The sequence below is a fragment of the Ascaphus truei genome, chromosome 1 (genome assembly GCF_040206685.1).
Source record: "Ascaphus truei isolate aAscTru1 chromosome 1, aAscTru1.hap1, whole genome shotgun sequence".
In the NCBI taxonomy this organism is placed as follows: Eukaryota; Metazoa; Chordata; class Amphibia; order Anura; family Ascaphidae; genus Ascaphus; species Ascaphus truei.
The window spans coordinates 225407527-225427202 of NC_134483.1; the positions used below are offsets into that span (position 1 = coordinate 225407527).

At 44.9% G+C, this 19676-nt stretch overlaps 1 protein-coding gene across 3 annotated transcripts in view; it reads left to right on the forward strand.

Moving 5' to 3' along the window:
- EPB41L4A (erythrocyte membrane protein band 4.1 like 4A) overlaps positions 1 to 19676 on the forward strand; it is a 403094-nt gene that overhangs the window by 346839 nt on the left and 36579 nt on the right. For all 3 annotated transcript variants that reach the window (XM_075601703.1, XM_075601694.1, XM_075601711.1), the window contains one exon: positions 12196 to 12315. In XM_075601703.1, the coding sequence (XP_075457818.1) occupies positions 12196 to 12315 (120 nt within the window). The remainder of the gene's footprint in view (positions 1 to 12195; positions 12316 to 19676) is intronic.

Sequence of the window (19676 nt, forward strand, 5' to 3'; positions counted from 1 at the left end):
TCGTGTATATGCAAAGTATGTTTAGTCCCTGCATTAACCTTACTGGACCCTCATGGATATGCAAAGTAACGTTTAGTTCCTGCATTAACCTTACTGGACCCTCGTGGATATGCAAAGTAACGTTTAGTCCCTGCATTAACCTTACTGGACCCTCGTGGATATGCACCGTTAGGTGAACACCTCTTTTGCATCTCATTATCATTAACTGTCGTTATGGTTAACGTAATGCTCTGCTGTGCATGCATCTTTTTAATAATTGATGTATGTAATGTTTTTATTCAGCTATGGTTGTATTTAAAGGAGCAATTCAAGCAGGCGATTTTTTTTTTATTGTTTAACATATGTGTGAAGCGGGGGGTCTCCGGAGCTGAACCCCATTAATTTCAGCTCAGGGGACCCCCTCCTTCCAGAAATACCTCAGTAGGGGGTGCCTGTATCTCCTGCAAGTTTAAATCTCCTGCATCACGGGGGCCAATAGGAAACCGCACCGAAGGACGTCATGGCTTCCTATTGGCCCACAGGGCGTGGCAGCTTTGAACAGCAGCCATTACGTGATCTCTGCTAGCCAAGCGGAGCAGCTACCGGCACCCCCTACAAAAGTATCTCCAGATGCACTGGGTCCCCGGAGCTGAAATGAATGGGGTCCAGCTCCGGCGACCACTTGCTTCAAACCTATGTTAAACAATAAAAACAAACTGTGCACTTGTATTGCTGCTTTAAAGTGCACAATTACTATTACTATTGCTATTTTTATTTAAAGTTAAGTCATGTTTTCTCCCAGAAAGAACTCCATAAAATATATTTACTTAAATGTGTCTGGCATGAGGGAGGCACCTTACATTTTCTGTTATAATTCTCGCCACTACAAACTGGAAGCAGTAGTGAGATGTCCCACTGGGCCTTTGTCTTGCTGCAAGTACTGTATGCATAAGCATCACTCTGCAAGTATAAATTATCCACTGATCTTCGTGCCTTATTGCAGCGAGGCGGAGACGATGTGGGTTTGGAGTCATGCCGCACAATCTGAGACCCAATGAGAGGTTTTAGTAGTGCATTAGATGAATCCTCAATACTTCTTCCTGCGTCTGAAATGTCACCACAAGCTCCAAGGTGACCCCCTCCTTATCCACAAATGTAGTACATTTTATTTCTTTTATTTCATGTCTATTAGCACAGGTCTTTATAAAAATGCTTTCTTAAAAAACTAAGGTAACAGTTCATAAGGGAGCAGCCTTTTTAATGATTCACTTCTCCCCAAGGTACCTATGTCGAAAGTGATTTTAAGCAGATTACGAACCCTAGATTTATTTACTTGTAACGGTTTTTCTGGCCTGGCCTGACCCACCCAATCTCATATTGGCCCCTGTGGTCTAACCAGCCCCCATTACAGTGTAGTGTCTGGTGGTGCACCTGTTGGCAACAGGACTCCTGAGTCTCCCGCATGGTGTTGTGTGGGGATTGCCAACCCAGACAGGCAGCTGAGGTAGTGTACTTGAGTCCTACCTATATCCAGTACAGCGCCTCCACCTCATCAGGATCCCAGCGTCCGCTTGTGGATGGTCCTGGTGAGGAACTCCTCTGTGGTGCACTCCTCTGTGTAATCACTCAACACTTACACACAAGGGTATAGTTGAACAAGGTCATCTTTATTGAAGTGAGGTGGGCCAGCTGCCCCTCACAGCGGTTGTGCTCAGCCGCTCATGCTCACTGTACTGCCCTTTGAAAGGTATGTCTTCCCAATCTGGTGGATTCCCTATCTCCCCTCAGGGAGATATTCCTTGTGCCAGGTCCCTGGTCACAGTCTAGTGAGCCGCCTCCTCCCAAGTCTGTACTCAGACTTGCTCCTCACTCCAACAACTACAACCAACAAACTTTTGAGTAGTGCTGTGCCTTATGTATCATCTGGGGGCAGGCACAACTCTGACATCACTAATTATGGATGCAGAGTATGTGGCCACTCCCATCCATACATAGGGAACTTCATCAGGGTGTGAGGGCAAACCTCCATAATTACTGCTGGCATTCCCATAACTTACCAGGCCTTACTACCAGCAGGAGAGATTACTGCAGTCCATTTTACAGCATGGCTACATACTTATAGCTGTTTTTTTATTTAATACATTTATTTAAAAAGGCCCCTGCTGTTAATTGTTACTTTCCCCACTCCAATGAGCAGCACAGAGCTGATTTCTAGGCAGACTACAAAGGATCGTACCAGAAAAAAATTATTATTTTAATCTTTGATTAGATTTGGTCTTAGATAAGTCGATCTGGTCAAATTGGCTTGGACTTTTAAAGTATGTGCAGAAACACATTTTTACTCCAAAATCTACATGTAGCCCTATGAGAAAAGTCTTGTTTCTTGGCTCGAGTTCCAACTCTCATTGTGACCTCGTCTTCCTAGAAGCATTAAGGGAAAACGCTTAGAAATCAGAATAGCTTCTCTTCCCCCCTCCCCGCCCCCCGTACCTTTAGAAAAATGAAAACAGTAGCATTTTGCAGTTTGTCACCCCATTCTAATCCTGTATGTCTTCAAGCACTGTGTCCTGTAATTACTAAACCCTGCTATTCCATAAGACACCTGGAAGACACCTTATCACCCATTCATGTGAATGGCATAGAACGGCTTATTAAAAATGCTCCCTGATGTAAAAAAACGTCTTTTGTTCTCAATTGCTAATTTGCCGGTAAAGTGATTTCTTCCTTTGTCTGACAATGCTTTTCATTGATCTCTTAGATGCTAATGATCTAATTTGTCACGGGCATGTCTCATTTTGTCTATTATTTTCACCATAACTGTCTACGCCTACGGCATAATGTACCTCCTACGTCTGGCTCGTTGTGATCAATACAGTGGGTCGTTTTATTATAAATTAATGTAATCCCAATCATGGAATATAGAGTAGCCGTTTCATAAACTGGAATATAAGGTACAGTCACAAACAGCTCTTCATTACGACATGCAAGAACTGCTTCTTTAATCTCAGTATTGATAGAGCTGCCTGGGTCGAGTTCCTGTTCATTTTACAACATCGCCTTTTAAATTGCAGTCTGTTTTACAATAAACAACCGTGCCTAATAGGTCATTTACAAAACGCAGTAATGAGTGGAGAAAATGCTGAAGGCTTAGTCTGCCTAATGTCTCTTTTTCAGGTTCAGAAATTGTGATGGGAAGAACTAACAAAAACGTACCCTTCTGTTTCTGGCTATACCTTGTATTATAATCACACTGGTAGTGTACACAGCTCTGTAATTTGCAGGCAGGACGAGTCTCTGCCTTGAGGAGCCTACAATCTAATTTTGAAGTCTGAGTCAGAGGAAGATAACATGATTTCCCCAAGGTCACAAGGATCTGATACTCGGATTTGAACCAAGTCCACCTGCTGATCTCCTAAACGCCTTCAGCCCAGTGATATTAAAATTATTGTATTTCTCTTGCTGCTCTAGTAGTGGGTGTTGTGACCAGGTCCACAGACAGATTCCCGGGGCCCAGGACTACAGTTCTGACCGGGGCGCCCCCCGCCCACATCAGCAGTGTTGCAAGCCCCATTTCACACTACGCGAGCCCCCCCATTTCACACCTCGCGAACCCCCTCTATTTTCCTCCCTCTTCCCATGTATTTCTCTCCCCTCCGTCTCACCTCACTCTCCCCTCTCCATCAATTACCCCCCTCTCACTCGATCCCGCTCCTCCCACTCATACCCTCCCCCCTCACATAATCCCCCCCACAAAATATATACCAAAAAAAAACACCCCAATGCAATAAACTTCCCACCCCCTAATACATACAACCCCCCCAAAATATATACAACCCCCACCTCCCCAAATAAACACAAACGCCCCCAATTACATATGTATCCCCCTTTCCCTGTGTCTAAGAGAACTACGTGTGCTGCCATTACCTGTGGCTCACAGAAGGCCTGAGCCTCCGCAGCTGGGAGCCTGGGGTGAGCTGTCGTTCTCCTCGGTGCAGCGCCTCCACCTGAGAGGGATGCCAGCGCAGCGGGATAACCCCTTTCAGGGCCACTTACAGTGAAATGATACACACACCAGTATATAACAATTGGTTTGCTAACAATAGAATAATGATATAACGGTACCATAGAATATAACACACACAATACAATAATAACAACACAGGGTGGGTGCCCCCCAAAGTACCTAGAAGATGCGGGGCTCGAGGCGACCACTTTGCTCGTCTTGCCCTAGGATGGCCCTATTTTTAGAGAGATTGGGGGAAGGAGAGACAGACACTGGAGAGGAAGAGAGACACTGGGGGGAGAAAGAAAGATATCTTGGGTGGAGGGAGAGAGAATAGGGTAGAGATGGGGGAGAAAGACTGGAAAGGGGAGAAACGGAGAGAGAGACTGAGGTGAGGGGGACAGATAGAGACGGGGAAAGAGAGAGGGGGAGAGCCTGGGATGAGAGGCGGGGAAAAGGTGAGATAGACTGAGGGAGGGGGAAAGATAAAGAGACTGTGGGGGAGAGAGAAACTGGGGAGAGGGGGAAGATAGAGACAATGGAGGGGGAGAGAGAGACTGGGGAAGGGAGAAAGAGACACTGGAGGGATGGAGAGAGAGATACTGGGAAGAAGAGAGAGAGACACTGGGGGGAAGGAGGAAGTGAGACACTGGGGAAGGAGGGAGTGACACAATGGGGGGGGAGGAGGGGGTGAGACACTGGGAGGGAAAGGGATTGAGACACTGGGAGTAAGGAGAGAAACACTGGGGGGGAGAGAGACTGCGGAGTAGAAGAGAGACACGGGGGGGAAGAGAGATAGACATGGGGGGATGGAGAGCCTGGGACAGGGGAGAAATTGAGAGAGACTGGGGAAGGGGGGGAAGAGAGGCTGGGAAAGGGAAGACAGAGACTGGGGGAGGGAGAGAGAAACAGGGAGGAAGAGACACTGGGGGAAAGGGGGAGAGATACTGGGGAGAAAGAGGCGGGGCAGAGAGAGACTGAGGGAGGGAGAGAGACAGGGCAGAGAGAGAGAGACTGAGGGGGGAGAGATAAATGGAGAGAGAATGGGGAGGGGGAGAGAGACTGGAGGAAGGGGGAGGGAGAAACATTTGTCGGGGGAGAGTAAGAGACTGGAGGACAGGGAGAGTGCTAGTGGAGGGAGAGAAAGAGACGGGGGGAGAAAGAAAGACACTGGGGGAGGGAGAGAGAGGCACTGGAGGGAAGGAGAGAGACTGGAGGGGAAAGGGGAGACGGGGCGAGAGAAATATTGGGGCAGAGAGAGATACTGGGGGAGGAAGAGAAAGAGAGACACTGTTGAGAGAAACGGAGAGACACTGGGGGGAGTGGGAGAGAAACAAACACAGGGGGGAGAGGGAGAGAGAGACTGGTGGAGGGGGAATGAGACTAGAGGAGTGGATTAGAGCGACTTGGTGGGATGTAGAGAGAGAGACTGGGGAGAGAGAATGGGAAGGGGAATAGAGAAAGAGACTGGAGGGAGAGAGAGACTTCAAAATCTGATCACCCTTTTTATATTAACAGTTACGTCATTCCAGGGGGTCTCCCAAAATATAAAAGTTAGACAGGGTGTCTTCTTTTGTAACAAAGAGATATGGACATATTAGCCTTTAAATACTATGTCAGGGAATCCCTCGTTGAAATCCCAGAATTCCCATGGGTCTGTTTCCTGTAGCATGTAATTCCCTATTTATGACAGTAACTGCTGGGGGCTGATGCTCTGTGGGGAGATTGAGCAGATGCCGGGTAGTTTGGAGAGAGTTAACCTCACTTGGCTAAAGTTGAAATGGGAAGATCCTTTGAGTGTGGTTTTGACCCCTAAGAATCTCATCATCTCACTCGGGTATCGTGTTTTTCCCGTTCAACATTCATGGCGGTGATTATGTATGGGTAGCTCCGCCCATTTGTCTTTGGTAGGACAAAAAAAACCGCATGGCTGTGATCTATAACACACAGGGTCAGTTAGGGTGATGTTCTTTAGGCCAATTGCAAACTACTATTTCTTACAAGGACAGTGGCCGCACTTCGTTCCATGGATCGGAGTCTCCATTCTGGAGGCTTTGTTGATATTACCTACTCCTCTCTGGTTTATCCTCCTGCATGTACAGATGTTACATTAGGGTCTCTTTGTTTACATGTATGCTGCTACTCCCATTATTTTTTGTAGGTCACACTTATGAGTTTCATTATCGTGCGGTTTTTGTATATTTCGCTAATTAGAGAATTGTCTTAGATAATTATTTTTATTTTCTACACTTTTGTATTCCACAATACATTTATACATTTTCATATATGGCACAATGCATGCACCCTTTTTTCAGAACACTTTTCCGTGTGCCACTTGTTTATTTTGCATATATACAGACTTTGTCTGTTTTTGTGCTTTCAGTGTAGTGGTTAGTATATTTTTGTACATTTATACGATGAAGTAGAACTGCACCCCCACACATTTCTGATGCATGCTAATTAAAATAGCTATTAATCATGTTTCCTAAACGCTTATTCAATTAGCAGTGAAGCCGCTTATCAGTGCATTGCATTAGTTTTGTTACCATACCTTTGCAAGCTCCTCATACACAATGGGGATTATTGTACACTGATGCTGGATTTCCATAACTGCTTTGGATAGAAGTCAAAGATACATGGTGGGTGATGCTGCTGGAGTTGAGGAATACAGTAGATGCATAGAAACAGAAGGCTGTCCTCTGTTGCACTCTCTCCCTCTGCTAATGTTCTGATCAGTATAATTATGCATTCTGGTGAACTCATGTTGCAGGCTTTTTTTTTTTTTTTTACAAATTGTCACAACTCAGCCACTTTGCAGGGTCTTTTCTCTCACATTAAGGCAGAAAACATAGGGATCGCTTCTCAGGTTTATTAACAAAAAGGCACAAATAGAACAGGAACAAAAACAAAATACCTTGCTCCCTGTGGAGCACTAACTAACATACTTGTCAGTTCCTTAACTACAGATGGGAGAGCTAAGCTCTTTACCAATACTTGGCCCTTATACCTCTGTAAGAGAACACCTGAAGTCTCTCTCTGTGACCCTCTCAGGCTGTGAGCTTGGTCCGTCCAGCAGGCCTGGGAACTGTGTACTAACCTGCATCCTTGCTGGTTGGGGTATGGCTCAGTTCTGTTAGGCAGCTGACTACTTTTAAAGCCCTTGCAATCAGCACTTAACTGACACACGTAGCTGCTTGCCTAGCTAGGTGTTTAACCTCCTGCATGCTGAAGCGCATGCGTACTGCATGCGCTCTCTAATGTAAAACGTTTGTGACTGTCACAACATTCATTGCATATGTATTTTTTTTACGCTCCAATGCAATGGCATTACACACCTACACCAGGGAATGTGTTAGTTACTACACTACAGTATAAAGCAGTTGGCTCAGATTGCATCCTCCCACCTGTCTTTCAGATCTACTATTGAACAAGGATCACATCCGTGCTTCCCATTATGTCATTATAAAGCCCTATAAATGCGCTATATGAAATAAAGTTATTATTATATAACGCCAGATTTGCTGCATTATTCCCCAACGGACCAGAGTGAATCTCGCCTCTAGTGGTTTTATCCTCTCTAGCTCCAGTGGGTGAGTCTACTGCACCGACACACTTTATTCGAGCAAATACCCAGTATGTACCTGGCAGATACCTGGAATGCGCCGCTCCTCACCTCTGACAAGCCCCGTTGCGTTTGCCTTCCCAGCCTGGGTTCATGCCTGGCTGACGGGCGGCTGATCTGTTAAATGATAATGATTAGGATTTAATAGGCTGCAATGCTTCGCGTGTCTACCAGATGGCATAAATTCATGAATTGTAATGCAGTATATATATATATATACTGTGCAGTATTGCAGCCAGCGGGAATAAAATGCTTCAATCCCTGCTTTGAAAATACCTCAATGCACTCGGGCAGAAAACAGTCACAAACCTCAATACACCCGGGTATACCCGAATTCGTGGGACTAGCCGAGCTCGAATAAAGTGTGTCGCCAGTGTACTCCCTGTAATTTGGTTTAGAATAAAGAAAGTGAGTTGCTATAATAAATGATTTCACATAGATATTGAGCCTGAATGTAAGCATGTCAGAAATCCTGTGACTGCTATTTACTGGTCCCAGCAGGAGGTTGTCATTGCATATTGTAGCTCTGAGAAAACACTTGTAAAATTGCTTACATTAATGTCATTATAGGTTTCATTGCTTTCTTGTCTCCCTGACATGTTTGTAATTCCTGTCTGGTCATGTCACTCTCGTGAAATACTCCTAGCCTGTCATCCTCATACGATCCCTTAACATTGCATTTTATGATTTAAAACATCAAAAGAAAATGTTCTCTTCCCAACGGCTGCGTATATTAGTGCTGCAGTGTCTTCTGGGACCAAAATGAAATAAGGACGGCCACATTATTTAAAGAGCTACTCAGGCCACTTTATGACTAAAAATATACGTAAATAGTGTCATTATCATCTTGCTCCTCTTTGCGTCAATTACATGACACACATATTGTATTAAGACGTACCAAACTGTGCACTTATGTGCTTCACTTCTCGCTTCAATCGTTGTTAGAAAATCCATGAAGACCAACCCGCATTGCATTATAGCCCACTCTGGCTGCAAAAGGGTTAAAGTGGTGTAATTATCTGGCTTCTAACAATCTTTACAAGATGTCAGAAACAGTTTCTTACATTTGATGCATATATACTCCAGAATGTGAGGCAGCGCATCCAAACACACTTTGGCACATAGCCCCCAGAGTGTGTTTATCAGGGCCTTGAACAGGCAAAACGCCTTCATCTTACTTACCCTACCCATACCTACCGACACTGGACGGACTAAGCTTGGTGGGAACACTTGATTGAAGCTTAATTCCAAAGTTTCCCAAACAGTTATGTTTTTGTTACACCATTAATATTTTTGCGTCTTGAACAACCCAAACAGGAGAGTCGAAAAAGCATGTTAGTACCATGACAGTGGAGATCCTTCTTTTACTGCCCTGAGATCAGACACAGGAACAGAAAAAGAGCCAGAACTCCACTCCAAAGTCGGACCAAAATGTCGATCCTTTTTTTGTTTTCTTTCACACTTGCTTTTGATTTGCATCCAAAATAAACAGTTTTACATACATGTAATGCAATCCCATTTTTAGCTGGTGGAGGCGGTGGTACAGAAATCAAGAAATGGGGAAGGGAGTTAAAAGGGTAAAAAGGAAAAGGGAGGGGGTTCATAAGGTACATCACACAGTCAAACGGGACATCAAAGGATACATCAGCTTTGCAAGTTAAATATCTCAACTGTTTCTTTGTTTTTATTAATTCAAGGTTTTTTTTGTTGATGTCCATTCTTGAGCACTATTGGGCAGATATTTCAATTCTGAGACCTTTTTGACGCTTGGCTTATGAAGTAGGTGTACTGTACTGTCACGGCCCCTTTTATTCTCCAACATCTCCGATTTTGTTTGGGTATTTTTTCCGAATGCCACGCACTCACCGCGTTCATGCCGCATTCATGCCGAGACAGCGCTAATACAATGCACTAGGATAAAGGCGGCCGCGGCTTAAAATACCGGAACATACCGCATCAAGTACTGCATCTGCCCACGGTTTTCAGAGTTGCGCCGATACGGCCGCACGAGGATAAAGGCGGCCGCCACTGTATATGCCCAGCGCCTTCACACTCACCTGGCACCACGTCGATCCTTTTATAAACCAGCAGGATTATTCACACAAGTCTGTTCCTGTATGTGATACTCCTTCAATGTGGAACTCCGTGCACCTGTGGCAGTTCCTAATATATTTGCATTTTCTTGTCAGCTAAGGACAAAAATGAAATCTAGATTAGCCTCCTTGGTCAGGCAGTAGAAAGGCTGCATCATTCTATTTCTCTCTATTTCTAGAGAGTGACCAAACGGCCCTTTTGTTTTCCCAAGATGCCTTGAGCGACCTCCTGCTTCAAATTATAATCGGTTTGTTTTTTATGAGCTAGGGAATTACCTTTTTAAGACCGTCTATATATAATTAGTAAAAGAAAAAAAGAATACTGGGTGCGCCAAATAGAAAATACAACTTAAAATACTGAACTAACTCTTATAAAATAATTCAAATAAATATACAATATATAATGTGACATGAACCAATCCGGAGCATGTAGGGTCTGGCAACAAAAAGGTAAATGTGTTGAAAAACCAAAACCCAAATGATAACACAGCTTCCTAAACAAGGAACCCCAGTCCTTGAAATGATTGGTAGTACAAAAGAAAAAAATATATATGGAAGCGCAGTCAAAGAGGGTACTGGTAAGAAAACACCTTTATATTAAATTATGTCAATATAATCACAAACAATAACAACAATTGTCAAATTAAACTCAAGATATTAATAAAAAACAACAAGTGGAAGTGGGTGCATTACTGAAAGGCGATCAAAGCAAGTTCCTGCTAATTGAATGTCAGAGGGGTTACACCAGGTTGTCTCCTGGCTTAAGATCAAAGTCTTGTGACCAGGGAAGTGTCCCCAGATGAATACGTAAAACGTAAGGGGATATGTTGTTGAGGGGGGTGCCTGTGGGTTGAGCCAATGCTCAGTGTGCTCAACCAACCTCCGCCGATGTCTCGTGGGGGCCCGATGGTTCTCCCAAATCAACAACCTCTCCGGTCACGATGGTAAGATGCTGACTCTGCAAAGCCCGCTGAGTTTCCGGGTGTGACGTCACTTCCGGATGTGACGCGATAACCCTTCCCGGTTGTCTCTGGGCTGTGCGATCCTCCGCAGTAGTAATGTCAGATTAGCAGGCAAGCAAGCCGATGGCAGGTGCCGCCCTCGCTAACGCACGTTACAGTGCTGGTAGTTCCACTCCACTGCACCAAATGAGAGCACAGACCCTTGGCTCCTCCTCCTACGCGTTTCACCAATGAATGGCTTCGTCAGGGATACCACCATAAAGCTATATATTCTAATTGAACTAGTACTGTGGTATCCCTGACGAAGCCATTCATTGGTGAAACACGTAGGAGGAGGAGCCAAGGGTCTGTGCTCTCATTTGGTGCAGTGGAGTGGAACTACCAGCACTGTAGCGTGCGTCTGCAAGTGCGGCACCTGCCATCGGCTTGTTTGCCTGCTAATCTGACATTACTACTGCGGAGGATCGCACAGCCCAGAGACAACCGGGAAGGGTTATCGCGTCACATCCGGAAGTGACGTCACACCCGGAAACCCGGCGGGCTTTGCAGAGTCAGCATCTTACCATCGTGACCGGAGAGGTTGTTGATTTGGGAGAACCATCGGGCCCCCACGAGACATCGGCGGAGGTTGGGTGAGCACACTGAGCATTGGCTCAACCCACAGGCACCCCCCTCAACAACATATCCCCTTACGTTTTACGTATTCATCTGGGGACACTTCCCTGGTCACAAGACTTTGATCTTAAGCCAGGAGACATCCTGGTGTAACCCCTCTGATATTCAATTAGCAGGAACTTGCTTTGATCGCCTTCCAGTAATGCACCCACTTCCACTTGTTGTTTTTTATTAATATCTTTTGAGTTTAATTTGACAATTGTTGTTATTGTTTGTGATTATATTGACATAATTTAATATAAAGGTCTTTTCTTACCAGTACCCCTTTGACTGCGCTTCCATATATATATTTTTCTTTTGTACTATATATAATTAGTGCCTGAGTAATTAGATAATATAATTTGCAAAAGGGCACTAGTGCCGAGACTAGCTCTGAGACCGTGGTCTCCTACTTCAAAGACATGTGCCTTAACTACATGGCTGTGTGTTCCTCACAAAATAGGCACTTAGATTGTAAGCTCTTCGGGCCAGGAACTCCTTTTCCTACTGTTTACTTTTGAGTTTGAAGCTCTTATGGCCGTTATCCATTGTGTATTACACCCGTGTTATATTGTTGCAGCTTTTACTGCTGTGAAGTGCTATTTACATGGATAATGCTATAAAAGGAAGATATACATACTGTACATGTGATGGACGCATATCTTTTGTATATAGAGTACAACGAACTTACAGAAATATTTGCAGCTGACAGTCCGTGAATTGCATGACTTGTGCAGACCTTTGATATATACTTATCCCTCTCCTCCACCTGATTGTGTCTGTGAGAGCATGGCAGATAAATGATATGGTTCTCCATTCATTACTCAAATGAATTCACTTCCGTGCACTTTCACAATAACGCACTGTGTGCTTTGATTGCAGGTTACGCCAGGAAAATGACATGGTGGATTCAGCTCCGCAGTGGGAAGCAGTTTTAAGAAGACAAAAGGATAAGAACCAAGCTGACCCCAACTTCCGGAGATCCAGGCACCGGTCGCGATCGTACGTTAAATGCTTTGCACCTTTATTTGTAGTTTCAAGATGCCTTCCATTTAGTTTGCCCATGTATTGATATGAGAAGCTACATGGCTGCTGTTGTTGTTATTATTAGCAAACCCATACATGACTGTGGGTACGGCCACCTGCTGTTGGCTATCTCTGCAGAATGTGTGTGTAAATCTTACTCAAAGCTCTCTACAATGCTGACCACCTAGGTATTTGGAAGCTATACTTATAGTGAAAAGTAGTTTTACGGGAGTGCATATGCTTTTAATTAACCTCTAGATCCCATACTTATCTCACCTTACTGTGCTGTCTCAAGTATGTTTCTGAAAAAAATTAAGAATTTTAGTTTGTCTACTTTATTCAGATCTATGTTTTTTGGGAGACCTTGTTTTTTGTAGTACACCCTGGGAGCAAAATAATAGGTTTGTAAAAGGAGTTGTGTAGCGCAGTTATCCGATGCAGGGTTATCGCACCCCAATCCAATGCAACTGACATTAACGTCCGTTGCAGTTTAAGCAGGATCACCGGGACATATCCCCACATTGCCACTTAGTAAATCGTGGCGTGACTAGCTGGTCTGTCCATCAAGCTTCGTGAGCTGTGAGTTGTATGAACGATTCATGCACATTTGAGCTTCCTACAAATTCTGGACATTCACAGATTTTGTTTTTAACTAAAGATCATTTTAAAAGTTGAAATAGAAGACAGAAGATTGCTTAGTCCTAAAGAATTAGGACTCAGCAATTCAACATGTATTTACTAAGAAGTGATTAATCTTAGGGTACTTTAAGGCCAATACAGTGTGTCTTAAAGTTTATTAAGGCCTAAGACTCTCCTATCACATTTCTTGCATTTTTAATACTATATCTTCTTGTATGTTCCCTTGAAGCACTTCACAGAATTTTTATTTTAAAACATACAGTACAAAGCTTTTTACTAAACGAAAGTAACCGGTTTTAAGTTCTTTTGATTACAGCAGAAAGGGTCCGAAGCGCACTCTCATCCAGAAAAATAGAACAAAAAACAGAAAAAACACAAATAGTGGAATACTGCAATAGATATAATTTTTTTTTTAGAAAGTATGATAATTATACTCACATTTTATGTGAACAATATAAGCATTTCGGTTGTTCCAAGTGACCAACTTATATGATGTGATGGGTCGTCACTGGAAGGGCAGGATACTCCCGACCAAGGAAAGCAGAGGGCTCCACTGCAGAGACAAAGTACAGCCTACTGAACCGGAGGTAATGCGGAGGATCACCCAGGACATTTGAACCCCTACATAGAGTGACTTTCTGTGGATGGCCACCACGAGGGCTAGCTGCAATAAGGGTTTCTCCAGGACTGCACCACTCACTACCTGGGCCAGAGGTTCCTCCTGTCTACGTTTGCTTACTTACCTGGAAGTGTTTGCTGCTTTTTATTATTGCTTTATATAAAGTTTTCTACATTATCCTTGTGTCCTCTGCTTTCCTTTGTCGGGAGTATCCTGCCCTTCAGTGACGACCCGTCACATCATATAAGTTGGTTACTTGGAACAACCGAAATGCTTATATTGCTCACATAAAATGTGAGTATAATTATCATACTTTCTACTTTTTTTTTATATCTATTGCAGTATTACACTATTTGTGTCTTTTCTGTTTTTTGTTCTATTTTTCTGGATGAGAGTGCGCTTCGGACCCTTTTTGCTGTTACCTCTATAGTGGATTTGGATCGAATCTACACCATTGCTGCACCCATCACAGGACTATTCACTGACTTACGTAATATTTATTATCAAGAATATACTTTCGAATACACAGTATTTTGCGCTCGATTTCTTGTTCTTATTTATTAAGTTCTTTTGATTGGCTGGGACAAAAAAAACACATATTTTTGAGGAAAATGAGCAGGACCACTGTTATGGAACCGAGGGGGGGGAAATGGTAGTCTATGCATTGATGGAAAAACAAATGTGACGCATTGCACAATTTTTTAGAGAAAGTCAATATTGTAGACAGCCCTAAATGGAGAATTATAGAAATAATGCAATGAGATACTGTGAAGATGGTGCACAGGGAACAACAACAACGGAGACCCTCAATCCCTAACCGGTCATAATACAAAACATAACATAGGTTTCCCAGCACTCAATAAGAAAAAAGGGATAACGACAAAATCTATCAAGCAATCACGTATTTTACTCATTCAACCGGTCCAAGCATGTGGATTATGTCAAGAATAAACAGCATACATATGAAACGCAATGCAATAGATCAGACTAGAGCTAAGTAAAGGTGTCAAAGCTAATTAATAGCAAGTAAGACAGTCCCAAACAGCTAAGGGGATAGGGGAAAAAATACAAATAAGCAAATAGGAACCGTCAAAAAGGGAGAGTAGGGAAAAAACGGGAAGGAGAAAGGGTAAGGAAAGAAATGGGGGCAGGAAGAAGGAGGGAGGATATAAAAATTAATCCAGATGGGCAACGTTTTGAGGGGTGAGACCTTTTCTCTGGCCCATTCCCACAAAGCAAACATCTGCGGTACTTCCCCCAAAACACCCTCAATGTTTAAAAACTCCCTACAGTGTAAATAAAATACACAAGCTATCAAATCTCCAAATTGGTTAGATTCCAATGGACTACGAGATAGTGGTGCTAGGGAAACGACTCCTAAAGTGATATCGCTATATAACAGAATTACTGTGATCAAGGGATCTACACCATGAGAAATAACACAGACTGGTCAAATCTTTAATCAAACGTGAGTTTTGGCTCTGATCCTTAGGGAGCTGCTAACTAGGGAACTCCTGGAGAAAAAGAGTCAAAAAGTTCTCAACATCTCCAATGGGTGAACTAGCAAAGTAATATGACTCCAATAGGAATAATAGCAGTGATCACAAGCCTGAGTGAGTAGGTCTACCTCCAACGGGAGTAGTAGCAGCGATCCCAAGCCTGCACAGCTTGATCTGTCGAGGAGAACGCCTGGCACCGCCGAGCAGCAGTGTCCACGCGTTCTCCTCATGTAGATATTCATATATTAACCCTCTGGGGGGGTGTAACAGGGGACTTATCCCTGTTCACAAATGTGCCTTTAATCCAGCATTGTGGTGGTTAACTGCTGGTAGGCTATTAACTAACACCACCTGGCTGATTACAGGTGGTAGAAAAAGCCTGCCTCTGAGACAGGAAGAGAGACTCCTTAGCTCACACCTGAGCTGAACTAGGAGACAGAGCAGAGATTCCTTAGTCCACAACTGGGCTGAACCACGGAAGGACATATGTCTTGAGCGACAAGCTGACCACAAGACAAAGGGGATAAGACTTCTAAACCTGGATGCTGATTATCCGGAGAAAAGGCAGCAACCCAGCAAACAGATAAGACTTTATTTTCCAAATGACTGTTGTCTATATATATATATATCTATATGACTTGGGCTGATGAATAGCTTGGGTAGCCACCCAGTTAAAAGGGGCTGGAATATAAGGATACATATATGCCAAAGTGGAGCAGGTTTTGTTTGGCTCACTATTTCTCCTATGTTGATTTTTTGCTGTATTTAAAGCGACAGGCACAATAAAGCCTTGTTTTAATTTCACCTTAAAACAGCCTCCATTGTGTACCTCTGCACATGTCCTCCTACAGGGGGTTTACCTTATGACTGACTACCTGATCACAGTCGTTAACTGAGCCACTGATTGAGCCACCTGTGTTGAAGCAGGGATATCCTTAAAAGCTGACTTGTTGGTGGCCCATGAAGACTGGAGTTGGCGACTCCTCATCTAGTCCAATCTATTTTCATCTGGCTCAGATTGTTGGCCAGATAGATTTACATCACATCAGACCTGGCAGACTTTTTGTCGTAGAGAGAAACAATTACATATAGAGAAGCAGAATTAGATACATTCCATTGTAATATGTATCTGTGGTGACTCCTCTGTTTCTCCACAAGTCATATGTTGGTATACAGAGGGCATAACCAGCAGGGCCGCCGACATGGGGGAAGAGCCGCGTCCAGCTGCTGGGGACTCCGTGTGCTGCGGGCCGAGCTCCCCTCCACTGTGGGGCTCTCACTAACTGCCGCCCAACTACCTCCTCCTTGCAGCTAGGTCCGGCTGACCGATTCAAAATATTCGGCCTGCCCAGAAGACAGGCCCAACTTCGGTGTCCAGCCACCGGGGGTGACCATTCTGATTTTGTAGTCAGTTATCACAATTCTGGCACCAGGAGCTAATACAACAGAATGGAATACTGGGTCAAAAACTGGCATGGTTAAAAATGTACCCTCTGTAAATAAATAATAGTGTGTGAATCAGCCAAGCAGGGTAAGAATTGGAGGAATCGCAGGCTTAGGTCACACTATTCTTCCCCTGACAGCAGCATTCTGAGCATCTATAAGGCTGTGTTTATAGTGGCGGCGTGCGCGCGCATGATGTCACGCACGCGAAACATAAACTAGGCAGGAGGCGTGACCATGACGTCACGTGAGCGGTTCACCTTCATTGGCTGAACTGCTCACGTGACGCGGCTGTCGTGTGGAAACAACAAATTGAATTGTATTTTCTAAAATCTCGCGCTCGACGGCCTGCCTCATAGAGGTACGGCCTTTTGTTCGCGGGGCGCGCGGGGCCACTATAAATGCGGCCTTAGAGGTACACTCCAAATTGAAATAATGTTCTGTTTTTTATTTTGCAGTGGTTAAGTGACAGTGGAGAATCTAGTTGGAGGCGTGATTGACATTTTTTAATTTTGTTGCACCTCAGTCATAAAATAGTCAGATTTATTCCCTGTCCCCGCTGTGACATAATGATCTAGAATAATATGGCACAGGACAATGGAGAGATAAGGCCATGATAGTACAATCCAGCCCCAACTTCGTTATGATGCCTCCAAACAATGCCAGGAAATCTTTCAAAAATTATTTTAAAATACTTTTTTTATTAAAAAAAAAAAAAATTAACTAGTAAAACCGTCATGAAATCACCTTGGTCTTAGTTTTGACTGCACTTTAAAAATTCTCCTGTGATCCCTCTCAGCTTCTCCTCTACAACCTATTGTGCTCCCTGCTGTCTCTCTCCATCTTACACACTTGCCTCGTGTGCTGCTTCTGTTGCTGTATCTTGGCACACACGCATGCAGCTCAGTGGAAACACAGGTGGAGAACTAAAACAACAGCTATTCATTCCAAATGCTGTATTCCAGGATCCCACACTGGTTATTTTGGGAACGTGGGCCGCCCCAGTATTGACTGGCCTCCTCCCTTACACATCTCCAGCTCTTCTGCCTCAGTGACGATAAAAGTGTAGATAAAAGAGTTCCTGCAGTTCCACACTGTTGGCCTCTACAATTGCCGGTAAGCCTCATTATGACTCAGGAAAATGGCCAATATTGTGCATGTCACAGGGGTGAGCAAACTTTTTCAGCCGAGCCCCCGCCTCATCCATGAAATTTCTCGCCCCCGCCTCAAAATCACATGAAAAAAAAACCCTTTATTAAATGGTATACAATATAAATACAAATACGTCTAAATACTTACATATTTCTACATTTTTAAAACAGTTAATCATTACAATTTAAGCCGTTTTTTTTAATAACATGGCTCGGGTCAGCCCATTTTATCTATGGCTGGGATTATGGTGCTGGCGTCGCTGCGTGCACGCACTTACGTGCACGCACCCGGCAACCACTCTGCTGTATTTTCTTATGGGAGCTACCCCCGGGCCTAGAGGCGGAGAGGCGCGTTGATGCGGCAGCATTTTGAAAATACAACAAATTTTGTATTTTCAGGCGGCTGCCGCGTGACTGTGCACGTGATCGGGTTCAACCGATGAGGGTGAACCAGCTTCGTGACGCGTCCGCCACGCGTCTACAATCTCCTGCAGCCAAGTTCACAAATCGCTTGGGCTGCAGGAGTGCGCACAGCGGTGCGCTCATTTGCACGTGGACTGTCAATATCACAAAGGCAATCCATTTGGAAGCATTCATCCACCCCTTTGCCATCTCCCTGCCCTCTTCCCCCCTTTTGTTCTCCCATTTGCCCTTTTTTCCCCCTGCTCTGTAGCTTGCCTTCCCCAGTGTCATCCACCCTCGTACAGTACCTACCAGTATTATTTATTTATTTTTCCGGTTTTAATGTTGTGTTCTTTCTTTTTTTTTAGTATTTTATTGGATTCAAAGTACTGTAACATTTAGATAGCTGCAGCTTACCCTTTCAAATCTCAGCTGTGCAGAGGGTCACAGCAAATCAGGGTGCCAGCGGAGAGCAGGACCTGAGAGTTATTGCAGGACAGACAGTGGGAGGAACATTCAACGATACCTCGCTGCTTCGTGCCCCTCCCCTGCCGTCCTACTGCAGTACTGGCTTCTTCTGATTTTCTTGTGCAGCCGCCGTACCTCTGCCATGCGCGTGTGCGCACACCAAAGCTGAGTCCCTGCGGCGCTATGCGCTTGGCGCGCTTACCTCGGTGAATGGGAATCCTCACGTGCACGCGCACTCATGCGTGGGCACGCACGCTCTCCCAAGCTTTGTGCTTGGGGAGACAAGAGAACTATACTTTCGGGCTCAGAGCAGGGTCACGTGACCCTACTCTGACCAATGGGAGATGAGAGAGGAAGGATAGGCAGAGAGATGTGAACAGGGAGGGGGAGGGGGGGGAGAGAAAGAGGGAAGGGTGCGGAGAGAGAGGGGTGAGCGGAGAGAGAGGGGAGGAGAGAAGGGGAGGGGGAGAGAGGAGGGAAGGGGGGAGAGAGGAGGGAAGGGGGGAGAGAGGAGGGAAGGGGGGAGAGAGGAGGGAAGGGGGGAGAGAGGAGGGAAGGGGGGAGAGAATGGAAGGTGAGGGGGAGAGAATGGAAGGTGAGGGGGGAGAGAGGAAGGAAGGGGGGAGAGAGGAAGGAAGGGGGGAGAGAATGGGAGGGGAGAGAGGAGTGAAGGGGGGAGAGAGGAGGGAAGGGGGGAGAGAAGGGAAGGTGAAAGAGGAGGGAGAGAGGGAAGGGGGGAGAGAATGGAAGGGGAGAGGGGAGGGGAGAGAATGGAAGGGAAGAGAGGGGGGAGAGAGGAGGGAAGAGAAGGGGGGGAGAGAGAAAATGGAGGGGCACACAGAGACGCATGCACTGCATGTTGTGCCGTCTGCCCACCCGGGCTCATGGGCTGTACCCACCTACAAGGGGCTGTACACAGGCCATGAGACACCACCTACCTTCCTTCACTTTCTGGGGAAGCAGAAAGGGGGGGTCAAGGGCCCACAGATTAACCTGCTAATGCCTGGATCTTAACAAGACTTACATAGCAGATACACTATGTGGGGAGAAACAGGTACAGCTGGACATACCCTGTTACATGTATATATTCCCAAGTGCTCCCAGAGCAACGTTCTA